The sequence below is a fragment of the Myotis myotis genome, unplaced genomic scaffold (assembly GCF_014108235.1).
Source record: "Myotis myotis isolate mMyoMyo1 unplaced genomic scaffold, mMyoMyo1.p scaffold_m19_p_6, whole genome shotgun sequence".
Lineage (NCBI taxonomy): Eukaryota > Metazoa > Chordata > Mammalia > Chiroptera > Vespertilionidae > Myotis > Myotis myotis.
In genome coordinates this window covers 30,920,053-30,933,347 of record NW_023416368.1, presented here as the reverse complement: position 1 = coordinate 30,933,347, position 13,295 = coordinate 30,920,053, and the positions used below count along the sequence as shown (strand labels likewise).

At 37.5% G+C, this 13,295-nt stretch overlaps 2 protein-coding genes across 16 annotated transcripts in view; one reads left to right on the top strand and one right to left on the bottom strand.

The window, feature by feature from the left end:
- PKD2L2 (polycystin 2 like 2, transient receptor potential cation channel) overlaps positions 1-8,341 on the top strand; it is a 35,891-nt gene extending 27,550 nt beyond the window's left edge. For all 3 annotated transcript variants that reach the window (XM_036314969.1, XM_036314970.1, XM_036314968.1), the window contains 2 exons: positions 7,616-7,728; positions 8,173-8,341. In XM_036314969.1, coding sequence (XP_036170862.1) covers positions 7,616-7,728; positions 8,173-8,269 — 210 coding nt within the window. In that variant the 3' untranslated portion in view covers positions 8,270-8,341. The remainder of the gene's footprint in view (positions 1-7,615; positions 7,729-8,172) is intronic.
- Positions 8,342-10,628: 2,287 nt separating this feature from the next.
- Positions 10,629-13,295, bottom strand: part of FAM13B (family with sequence similarity 13 member B) — a 65,992-nt gene continuing 63,325 nt past the window's right edge. For 8 of the 13 annotated variants that reach the window (XM_036314961.1, XM_036314963.1, XM_036314962.1 and 5 more), the window contains one exon: positions 10,629-12,958. In XM_036314961.1, the coding sequence (XP_036170854.1) occupies positions 12,835-12,958 (124 nt within the window). In that variant the 3' untranslated portion in view covers positions 10,629-12,834. The remainder of the gene's footprint in view (positions 12,959-13,295) is intronic. The other 5 variants (XM_036314954.1, XM_036314966.1, XM_036314967.1 and 2 more) reach the window with 1 other exon arrangement.

The window sequence follows — 13,295 nt, the reverse complement described above, 5'->3', positions numbered from 1 at the left end:
AATATAGCAGACATATCAGTAATGGCAAAAAGTATAATCTATTTAAAAAGAAAAATATTTTCAGACTGAATCACAAAGCAATACCCAATTCTACACTATATCCTAAAATATACACCTAAAATAAATTCAGAAAAGTTAAACATAAAAGCATGAGCTAAGGTATAATAGGCAAGGAAAAGATATCAGGGGACACAATCTAACTAAAGATAGAATTCAAGACAAAAAGCTCTGAATGAGATGAAGGGCACTTTATAAGGCTAAGATCAACTCTAATAGTTATGATTATCAATGCACCAAATAACATGTCATCAACTTCCATAAAAACTACTGGACTTACAAAAGGAGTAATAGGAACACACAAAAAATAGACAACAGATCAAGAAAAATAAAAGGATTAAAAAAGACAACATAATAAACAGGCAATCTTACAGTTATGTGTTAAATTCTGTACTCTCAGAAGATACATACTTTCGAAAACCCATTCATTAAAACTGATCATATATTGGGCCACAAAGAAAAGCTCAATAAATTCCAAAAAGTAGTTAATACAGAAAAAAATTCTTGCCCTCGCCTATGTGGCTCAGTTTGTTGAAAGCTATAGTTTTCAAAATAGTATGTATTGGCATAAGGACAAATAGACTAATGATCAGAATTGAGAGCCCAGAAATCAACCAATCAATGTTTCACTCTCACATAGATGTTTCTCTCTCTCTCTCTAAAATCAATAAAAACATATTTTAAAAAGAAAAAATATCTGAAAATGACATAAAAATATAGTAATAAAATTATAAAATAAAAAATTATTTAACCAAGAAAAATTTTAATTATTAAACAATTTTTAATCAAAGAGAAAATACAAAATGAAATTGCAGAAAACAAAATGATAACACTATTTAACAGAATCTATAAGATAAAGTCAAATACCCTACCCAGAGGGAAAATTAGTAGCCTTAAATTTATCAATAAAAATCAAAGAGAGAAAACACATTAATTTTAGCATGTGACTCAAAAAGTTAGAAAATAGACAACAAATAAGAAATAAAAATAAAAGTAGAACTGAGTTACAAACAGCAATTAGTATACTAATAAATAAATAAAAAGGCTGGTTCTTTGAAAAGATCAGTGAAAAGAAATCACTAGACAACAAACAGAATAAGAGGGAGAAAGCATAAACATGCAAAGTAAAAAACTGCAATGGGGGAAATAGTCAAGAAACAAAAGAAAATTTTAAATATCACCAAAATAAATTGAAGACAACATAAACAAATGGAAAGACATTCTGTGCTCATGGATTGGAAAAATTAATATTATTAAAATGTCCATACCACATGAACCCATATATAGATTCAATGGAATCCCTATCAAAATTCCAATGGCACTTATCATAGAAATAGAACAAATTCTTAAATTTGTATGAAAGGATAAAAGACTGAATAGCCAAAACAATCTTGAGGAAGAACAAAGCTGGAGGACTCATGCTCCCTGATTTCAAACTATATTACAAAGCTATAGTTTTCAAAACAGAAAATATTTGCAAATCATATATCTGGTAAGGGGTTAATCTCCAAAATATATACAGAACTCATATAACTCAATAACAACAACAGCAACAACAAAGTAGGCAGAAGACCTGCATAAACATTTTTCCATATAGGATATACAGAGGGTCATCAACAGGTAATAATAAAGATGCTCACATAATCATCAGAAGATTGCAAATCAAAACCACAGTGAGATTGCACCTCACACCTGTGAGAATGGCTATCATCAAAAAGACAAGAAATAACAAGTGTTGGCAAAGATTTTGAGAAAAGGGAACCCTTGTGCACCCCAGGGGGGCAATGTAAACTGCTGCAGTCACTATGGAAAACAATATGGAGCTTCCTCAAAAAATTAAAAATAGAACTACTATATGATTCAGCAATTCTACTTCTGGGAATTTATCTAAAGGAAATAGAAGCACTAACTCAAAAAGATATCTGCACCCATGAATCCATTGCAGCATTATTTACAGTAGCCAATACATGGAAGTGTACATCAATGGAAAAATGGGTAAAAAATGTGGTCTATATACACAATGGAATATTATTCAGCCATAAAAAAGAAAATCCTGCCATTTGTGACAACATGGATAGCATTATGTTAAGTGAAATAAGTCAGATAAAGAGTAGTGCATTGTTTCACTTACATGTGGAATAATTTTTTAAAAATTCACAGATACAGCCCTAACCAGCTTGGCTCAGTGGATAGAGCATCAGCATGCGGACTCAAGGGTCCCAGGTTCGATTCCGGTCAAGGGCATGTACCTTGGTTGTGGGCACATCCCCAGTAGAAGGTGTGCAGGAGGCAGCTGATCGATGTTTCTCTCTCATCGATGTTTCTAATTCTCTATCCCTCTCCCTTCCTCTCTGTAAAAAATCAATAAAATATATTAAAATAAAAATAAATAAAAATAAAAATCATCATTCTCCCCTTTAAAAAAAAAATTCACAGATACAGAGAACAGATTGGTGTTTGCCAGAGGTGGGTGCGGGTGATGGTAGTCTAAGGTACAAACTTCTAGTTTGAAAATCAGACATGGGGCTATAATGTTCAGCAGGGTGACTATAGGTAATAATACTGCATTGTATATTTGAAAGCTGCTAAGAGATCTTAAAAGTCCTTATCACAATAAAAAAATCTGCAACCGTATGTTGAGGGATGTTAACTAAACTTACTGTGATCATTTCACAATATGTACAGGGTGAAGCAAAATAGGTTTACCGTTGTGAGTACACAAAACAGTTTATTCTTTTTTCTTTTCTTTTTTTAATCCTCACCAAAGGACATGCTTTTATTGATTTTAGAGAGAGAGGAGAGGGAAAGAGAAACATTGATGTGAGAGTGAAACACTGACCGGCTGCCGCCCATATATGCCCTGCCCGGGGATGGAACCTGAAACTGAGGTCTGTGCCCTGCCCAGTAATCGACCCCACCCTGGCCAGGCCTACAGAGTTTACTCGTCTTATTTTTTTTTTCATACAAACAACTGTAAACCTATTTTTGCCCCACCCTGATATATCAAATCATTATGTTGTACACCTGAAAAAAGTCACTAAGAGACTTTTGGTATAATTTTATGCAAATAACATTTGAAAAACTGAATGCAATGGATTTTTCTATAAATATCAAATTGATCAAAACTGAGCACAGAAGAGATTTTTTAAAGCCTAAACAAATCTGTACTGTAGAAGAAATCAAGTCATCAAAGAGCTACCTTCAAAAGAAATCAGGCCCAGTTGGTTTCACAAGGGAATTTTACCAGATTTTTAAAAATTGATTTTTAGAGAGCAAAGGGAGAGAGAGAAACATCGATGTAAGAACGGAATATCATTGCCCAGCCCATGAGGCTCAGTAGTTGAGCATCGACCCATGAGCCAGGTCATAGGTAGATTCTCGGTCAGGGTACATGCCTGGGTTGCAGGCTCAATCCCCAGTAGAAGTCGTGCATTAGGCAACTAATCGATGATTCTCTCTCAACATTGATGGCTCTATCTCTCTCTCCCTCTGCTTTCCTCTCTGAAATCAATAAAAATGTATATTTTTAAAAAGAGCAGAACATCAATTGGCTGTCTCCCCCCGACCCTCACTGGGAATCAAGCCTGAAACCTGGGTATGTACCCTGACCAGGAATTGAACTGGCAAATTTTTGGTGCATGGGACAACACTGAACCAACCAGGGTGTATTTTACCAGATTTTATACAGAACAAGTAATTTCAAGCTATTTAAGTTGTTCCACAGCAAATGGAAAACTTCCAAATTATTTTTACAAAGTGATTATATAGTGATTCTAAAATCTGGCAAAGATCCTACCAAAAATAAATAAATAAGGAAGTATCACATAAATCCAGAAGCAAAAGTCCTAAATAACATATTAGCAAACCATCTAACAGAACAAAATTATATATCACTAGAGGCCTGGTGCACACATTCGTGCACCAGTGGGGTCCCTTGGCCTGGCCTGCACCCTCTTGCAATCCAGGACCCCTAAGGGGATGTCAGAATCCGTGCACCAGGCCTCTAGTATGCATATAAGATCTTTGGTTAATCTCTTCCCACCCTCCCCCTCCCCCATTCCCTCTGAGATTCATGAGTCTATTCCATGTTTCCATGCCTGTGCATTGAGCATCTGCCCCCTGGTGGTCAGTGCATGTCATAGCTACCAGTCCAAAGGTCGAAAGGTCGCTTAGGCTTTTATATATACAGATGATTTTAATAGAATTTATTCTAAGATGGAAAGATGGTTCAAAATTGGGTAATAATTCATTCTACTAATAGAGTCTAAAAGGAAAATTACATGATCATTTTCCATAGATGTTGGATATTTGATAGGATTCAACATTCAATCTTGAGGGGGAAATAAAGCAATATAGGATACTTCCTTGATATAATAAGAACATATTTATTCACCCCTAATCTAGCACTTGCTTAATTGGGAGAAACACTGGACACATCAGAAACAAGACAAAGAGGTATTGGAGGGATCAGCCAAAACAATTAAGAGAAATAAATTAGAAGTATAAAAAGTACCTCTGTGATTCCTTTAAGTTTTCTAGGTATACAAATGAACTGAAAATTTTTAACAAATTCCATAAAGTAGTAGGAAAAATGATTACATACATGCAACCATGTTATATATATAAATATCAACTAGTTTGTTAAAAAAAAATTAATAGAAGACTCTATAAAAGCAACAATGTAGAAAATGCCAAGGAATTACTAAAAAGTATTTAAAAACAAAATAAGGAAAAATTTCAAACATTCCTTAAAGACACAAAAATACACTTGACAAAATGAAAATATATACTTACTAATGTATCAGTCAGGACCTAGTCAGGAAGATGGAAATCACATTATATGTTTCAAATAGAGAAAATTTACCACAGGGAAATTGGTTAATGAAGTACTGGAAGACAGAAAAAATAAAAACACTGAGGCAAAACATAAATAATCACTGTAGGATGATGCTACCACTCCAGGGTGAAGGTACAAAGGCGGGGTTATTAGAACCTACTATCATAGAGAAGGGCCCTGAATAGGTGCTCAGACCTCTAAGGGCACCCCCAGCCCACACTGAGGGAGTGTGATAAGTCTTGTTCTGGGTACGCCAAAAAATGCTAGTAGCAACTCTGGGATGAGTTTCAAAGCCTGAGACACAGCATCACAGAGAATAGTATGAGGATTAAATTTTTAGTTGGGAGACATTAGCTGAGTAGTTGGCCCAGTTTATCCTATTGGCTGTTTAGTACACATATTTGAATTCCCATAAAACAACAGTAATCACTTCAAGCTTCCATCTAATAAGATGAAACTATCCTTTATACAAATAAAGGTACTCTTAGCCTCTCCCCAAAAAGGGAGAAGCAAAGTCCCAATAGTAATTACATCCATCCTCTGAGTGACTTTAAGGCTTTTTTTATTCAAATCAAAATTCCTTAAAAATATGTTTAAACTAAAAGCTTATTTTGGGACATGTAAGTATTGGAAGCACCTGTCCACTCAAGAATTCCTAGGCTCCAAATATAGCCCTCTCTGCATTCATTTTGTAGTTGCAACCAATTTCCTCTTGATAATTAGGATCAATCACCAAAGCTAGTTGAATCTTTGCCTAAAGCAGCAGTTCTCAATCTGTGGGTCGCGACCCTTTGGGGGTCGAACGACCCTTTCACAGGGGTTGCCTAAGACCATCGGAAAACACATATATAATTACATATTTTTTGTGATTAATCACTACGCTTTAATTATGTTCAATTTGTAACAATGAAAATACATCCTGCATATCAGATATTTACATTATGATTCATAACAGTAGCAAAATTACAGTTATGAAGTAGCAACGAAAATAATTTTATGGTTGGGGGGTCTCCACAACATGAGGAACTGTATCAAAGGGTCGCGGCATTAGGAAGGTTGAGAACCACTGGTAAAGGATCCCAAATGGACAGGTGGAAGTTTCAAATTCTTAAGTCAATTGTCCCATCAGTTTGTTCCTTTGCACCTCCCCTGCCACTGAGTACTCATCAGTTAGGATCTAATCAGAAAAACAGAAACACACTAGGTAGTTCAAAAGGAGGTTTACTACAGAGAATTCATTTCTGAGCTTTTAGGATGACTATAAGAACTAATGTGGAACAGCAAATTAATCCAGAAACAACTATAAAAGGCAGCTACCACTTACAGGGAAGAGGTGGGATGACCAAAACCTAGAAACTTGGAGGAAATGTCCCTAGTGGGTTGCTGCTCTGCCTTTGATTTTCCTATGACTGTCTAGGAAGGCTTCATGGAAAAAAGTGATGGCTGAGATGGGTGTTTTGAAAGATGAGTCAAGTTTAGCAGGCATAATCTATTCAACCCATATGACTAATGTTTCCACATTATTATAGGCCTGGTCATTTAGAGATAGCTATGGGGCCTACCACTTTTTAAACAACACATCAAAAGCATTTAGTAAATATGTCAAAATGTGGGTGCTGTAATGTGGCCAAAATAAAACTAGAAAGATTAAAAGCAATCCTTTCCTACTTCAAATACTATCTGATAAGTTTCTCTAACCAGAACAGCACACATTTATCAGGTGAACAACACATAAACACAGGTGTCATCATCCTGAGGAAGGTAATCAAGAACCCTTGTGCCCTAACTGGTTTGGCTCAGTGGATAGAGCGTCGGCCTGCAGACTGAAGGGTCCCAGGTTCCATTCTGGTCAAGGGCATGTACTTTGGTTGTGGGCACATCCCAGTGGGAGGTGTGCAGGAGGCAGCTGATCGATGTTTCTAGCTCTCTATCCCTCTCCTTCCTCTCTGTAAAAAATCAATAAAATATATTAAAAAAAAAAAAAAACCCTTGTAACACGGATCTACTTTGCTACTTAGTGATATTGCTGGAGCAGGGCAATATCATACTCATTTACTGACAAGTATTTGAGTCACGTCTAAATGCACTTTCCTCTTTCCCTCTTTTTCTAGAGTTGTCCTTATTTTCCACAATGTACAAGGCAATTTTTCCAAAGTTTGGGAAAAGGTATTTGCACACTAAAGGAAAGTGGGCGGTAGTGAGGACAAAGCACAAGAAGGACTCCTTAGGATCAGAGAAGGATGTAGCAAAGAATTTGCTGGTACGAGGAACTAATTTGGGGGTATGTAGACAGATTGGAGTGTAGAAATTGATGCAGTAATTATGAAGAGGGGATTGGGATGGTTAGGTAAAACTGCAGGAGTGTGGCTGAGAAGCAGCTGTGCAGGCAAAGAATACACACAGATATACTTTGAAGTATAGTTGCAAAAATAGAGGTACAAAAATATCTCAGGTTTGGCCAAGTGAAGAATGAAGAAAATCATGAAAAAAGTGAGCTGGAGATGCAGTGAGGAGGAGGCAATGAAATGAAAATAAGCTGATAATTTTAATTTTAAAATTCCCCAACTCTACCAACAGTTCTAACACCAGGTCCTCTGAAGTGACTGCTAATGCAAAAAGGCAGTGGGACTCAAACCTCAACCCTGTGATCCTCGTAAGACAGACTTGAAATAAAGAAAAACTTAAAAGATTGCAGACTAGGCTTTTCCTCTAACTTGACAGGAGATTCAAAGTGCAGAGCAGATGAAAAAATGGAAAGAGAGGCTTCAGAAAAAGTATTATTCTACAGAAATTCAAGATGACTACCAGCCTGTCACTCAACAAGAATTTAGAGAGTAAGTATTTGTTCTCACCAGGGTACGATGGGATTATCATGACATGGGTGTTGGGGACATGAGTTACACACTTTATTTTCCCGAACCCAAAACCTCTTCTGCTAAGATGTCACTTATTTTTCCAATTGTTTTTATCCAATTTTAAAGTTAAACAGAAAGCGCAAGCCTTCTCTTGTTTAAATGTAGGAGTGAGACCAACTGCTTTTTATCCTTGCTTCTCTAAAAAGGAACTGCCATTTATACTTGATATGGGTAGCAGATACTGTTCATTCTCCACACAGCTTTAGATTAGATGCATAACTGACCATACCAGGCATATTTTAGTTCAAATAATCCCTTACCACTCAAAGCACTTTACAACAGGCACAAATAATCTGCTATCTCTTTTATGCACAAAAGTGTGTTACTGATTCATTCTCTACTTCCTTCTAAATTATCTCGTAGCCTCTTTTTATATGCCGTGGAGCTGGAGAAAGAATTACACTACATCAGTTTAAAATTAAACCGAGTGATGAGAAAAGTTTCAGCTCTATCCTACTGAGACAAGTGGAGGTGAGAATCTGTGATGCAATCATTGTACATTTCTAACAAAGATTCATTTCTGTATTGAATTATTTCTTAAACTTGTCCCCATTTCCGATATACTTTAAAAGCACTAAACCACCTATCATCAAACTATTGCCAGAGTCAATGATAATCATCAAATGATATCTGGGACTTAAGTGCCCCTGGATGGGACCCACTGTACAATCATGTATATTACAACATGCCTCCAAAGTATATATATACTGGTTCACACAGAGGACTTTATAATGTTATTATTAAACTACAGGCCCGGTGCACAAAAATTTGTGCACTCAGGGGGGCGGGGGGGGGGGGGGTCCCTCAGCCCGGCCTGTGCCCTCTTGCAGTCTGGGACCCCTCGGGGGATGACCACCTGCTGGCTTAGGCCTGCTCCCCTAAGATGGCAATCAGACATCCCTCTGGCAGCCCTCGGGGGATGTCCACTTGCCAGTGGGGAGCAGACCTAAGATGCAGTTGGGCATCCTTAGTGCTGCTGAGGAGGCAGGAGAGGCTCCCACAACCACCGCTGTACTGGCAGCCATCAGCCTGGCTTGTGGCTGAGCAGAGCTCCCCCATGTGGGAGCGCACTGACCACCAGAGGGCAGCTCCTGCATTGAGTGTCTGCCCCCTGGTGGTCAGTGTGTGTCATAGTGACCAGTCGTTCCGTCTTTCTGCTGTTACGGTCAGTTTGCATATTACCCTTTTACTATATAGGATAGAGGGCTGGTGCATGGGTGGGGGCCAGCTGGTTTGCCCTGAAGGGTGTCTCAGATCAGGGTGGGGGTCCCACTGGGGTGCCTGGCCAGCCTGGATGAGGGGCTGATGGCTGTTTTCAGACTGGGCACACCCCCTTTAGGGTGGGGGTCCCCACTGGGGTGCCTGGCCAGTCTGGGTGAGGGGCTGAGGGACGTTTTCAGGCTGGCCAGCGACTGAAGCTCCCAGCCTCTCCTTTTTTTCTTTCTTTTTTTTAATATTCTGAGATTTATTTACCCTCTATAATTGAAACATTGTTGCTGTCACTGGTGCTCCCAGCTCTGAGGCCACTGCTGGCTGAAAGCAGGTATCTGGGGTTTGTTTAGCTTCTATAATTGAAACATTGTTGCTTTCGGGCTCAGAGCCAGGCCGCGGCAGGCCGGGAACCTTGGCTTCCTCCATCACTGGAGCAAGCAAGCCTCCCGCTTGCTTCAGCTGCGTGGCTGCCGGCCACCATCTTTGTTGGCAGTTAATTTGCATATCGCCCTGATTAGCCAATGGGAAGCGTAGCGGAGGTACGGTTAATTACCCTTTTTGTCTTTTATTAGATAGGATTCTATGAATGTGAAGGGAAAAGTACAAAATAATGCTGCTTACAGTTCATGGTGGAGGTCTCTACTTAATAGCTCAGTAAGTAGGTAAAGATGATTTTTCTCTTTTTTTTTATGATGATTTTTCAATGTTCCACGAACTGTAAAAACCACTGGTGCTCTCATCATGTACCAGGAACCAGATAATAAATGCATAGGCCTCTGCAAAGCCATCACACAATGACTCAGGTAAAATAATCTCTCATCTCCATTCTTCCAATTTGAAGTCTCCTATAAAAAGCTAAAGTGTTAAAGAATAAACTTTCTAACCACTTACAGAAATTTCACTAATACCTTCAAACTAGAAACTCATTTAAACGGTTTCTATAGCAACATCTAAAGTTTCCCAAAAGTGCTTCCTCAACTACTTTAGAAAGCAAAATACACTTTAAAAAATAAAGAGCAAAGTAGGAGTATCAGGGTTATAAAAAGTCATGTTTGAAAAGTGTAAATGAAGGTACTCCCAAAGCCCTGTTTGGATGGTTGGAAAGTTATGTGTGGCTGGCATTTAGGAAACTCTTCTAATTTTTTTTTTAGGTTACATAAATCCTCCTAGAAAAACCTTTTGTTCTCTTAGCCCAAGCAACAGCATTTGACCATAGTACTCAACTTCCACATTGCTGCTCAATAGTCCCTGGATTTTAAATCTGAATAAAGGACATTTTAAATCTACCCACATTCCTCGGGCCAAGCTCACCACATTTTCTTAATAGATAATTCACTGCAACAAGAAATGCTTACTATTCTCTCTGCATCTTCTCCCTACATTCCCACAAGGGAATCAACAACATGCCTTTCCCTGTTTTACCACTTCCCAGAGCTGTAACCAGCCAGATAGTTTACTAACCCTATTGTCCCCCCATATGATACCGGGTTAGGGTAATTCAAAGCCTCAGAACATTAAGACAAGGGAACACTTGAGGTCTCTCTTTTTCACTTTTCAACATCTAGTGGGGGTGGAGGTGGGGGGAAGCAAACAACATTTGCAATGACTTAGAACATCAAAGTTCTTTTATTACAAAAGTCTATACAATGAAGTGCCAGACATCAATGCAATTATACGGGTAGTCATGTATATATCTATATATTGTTTATATATAGATATTCAGTTTTAACTTATACCAAAGTAAAACTATCACAAACTGCCTTATTCTACCACCTACAGCTCAACTATGACACACAATATTGTCACACAGCGTAAGTGCTGCCATGCCACTTTTATCTATTCTATTCACAGCCAAACAGTAACAGTGAATAACCAATATCATGAAGCAGCTGTTAATTTTAAAATGAAACCAGTCAGGCCACTGACTTATAAAAATATGGTACTCATATAGATTTAGCATTACAAAGAAGGAATATATTATTTAAAACATTTAAATAGTGCATATGGACATTTTTGCATGTGGTATATAAAATAAAACATTCATATAAAACAATATACAGTGCACATTAAATGTTTGTATATACTCCTGCCTGGAGAGTGATAGAAATTAACTAAATGCACACTGCATGATGGATTCAAATCAAAGTGATCTTTTGGCATTCTCAATTTCATTTTTCTAGGTATACATTATGAATGACCTAGCTGCATCAAAAGAAAGGACATGCAAAGGGCAGAATTTAGTGCTGTACTCCTTAACTACATGTTCACTACCAATGAATATTCCCTCCCTGCAAAAAAGACATTGCACACACAGGTGAAATATGAAGCACTAGAAATACTACTTATTATCAAGCTACTTCATGGGCTTACTATGCAATAGTGCCAGAAGACTGAGGTTCATGCTTCCTCATCTTATTAAAGGATGTTGCAAAAGTCCATTTTTGTATGGAACAAATTGTTAATATTAACTAGTTAAGAAAACCAAGCACGAGTCATTACATGCAAAACATGGGCACAATCAAAGTAAAACACTCATCATTCCAAAAAAGCACCGGAAAAAAATGAACACTTGGATTGAGCCTGACCAGAATATGCTATTAATGACAGTTACATTGTTAACACAAATAAAGTCACCGTTCTGTGAAAATGATTAGCAGAATCATACCTCGTGAGTACTCAAAGAAAAAGCCATGCAAAGCCAAAGAAAACAAGATATACTTAGAGTATATAACAAGGGGCACACCACTACATATCTTGTGACCAGCGCTTTAAACACCATGTGACTGAGCAAAAAGTGGTCCCTTTAAAAGATGTTTTCTTTATGGATTTTGCTGATTAAGAGAAAAAAAGGATGCAACCTCCTAAAGGTACATGTAAAAATGCAGTGGTATAGCCCTTGTTAAGAACAGATTTACTTCAGGCATAATGATTCTTTTGCCAATTTCGGCCTATTTAATTGAAATCACAAATCTGAGTACCATCCGAGTTCCTACATACTGACATGGCTCTTTACTCATATTATCTGGAGGTCAGTGGGGAGAAAATATGGAGGATCTGATCCAGACAAATCACATCATCACCAGTTGATGAACAGTAGCTGAGAAAACAAATAGTAATTTAAGTCCCATAGGCAGCATGTGGTATGATTCAGTTCTGTGTTTTCACTATACGAATAAGCAAGGTCACTTTTTGGTCTAACCTCTCTTATCTTGATCCAGGAGCTGTGTGACCACTGAACTGCAAAATTTTGTTAACATACTACCTGTGAAAAAGTGTTGCTTTGGGAATTAAACAGAAATGTGTTCCACAGTAGGACTTGAAATTTCAGTTGATTTTAGTTTTCGAAGAAAACATAGAACATGGAGCATATGTGCACATTTATATGCTTTTCTTTCAAATTTTCAGTCATTGTGTAAGAAAAAGGCAACCAAAGAATTCAATGTGAAGATTTTCCTCTTAATTTTCTTCCGTAATGAAAAAAACAATGAAGTTGGTAGTAACAAAAAGCTTGTACTTCCAAAGTCCTTGAGGTTGAAAGGATAAAATACTAGTCTTTTCTAATAGGATGTATCTGTAGTACAAAACAATGAAGAAAACGGGATGTTTGTTAAAGGTGGAGAGAACAGTCTGTGGTTAATATGGAACATTGTGCTCCCTAGAGAGGGTCTACTTACCCTCCCCCCATCATTTCTCTAGTGGCACCACAACCAAATTACAAAATGAGATTCTGAGTGCCTGACAAAAAGTACCAGCCAAGTACACACGATGATAATTTTAGGGAATACAACTGATTTTATGATGTTTCAAGCATTTTTATATGGATTTTGAAGAATCTTGCTTGCTGATAAGAACTTCAAGAAGCCTAAGCTTGGCTTTAATTTTCTTGTACTCCCTGTACTCCTCAAGTACTGGAACACGATCCTCTTTCTGGGCATTCCTAGGGGAGAAAATAAAACGTGTAATATTCTAGAGATCATCTGGAAAATAAAGTCCCAGAGTTATCCTAATGTGAGACAATGTTACCAAATATAAATTTAAATAAAAAATTGCTCTGTAAGGAAAAAATATTATTGGATTAATTCCCTCCCCCCCCCGTCCCCAAAGTACATTCCTGAAATATTTCTATTTCTGATGGATTTTTTTCTATTGATACATTAAATGATACTATACTTAGCAATGATAATTGTAAATAACTAGAGGTAATCTTTTACTTTTATTTTTTATAGGTAAAATTTTAATAAGACATACACTGCTAGACTCTGTCAGGTCTGTGA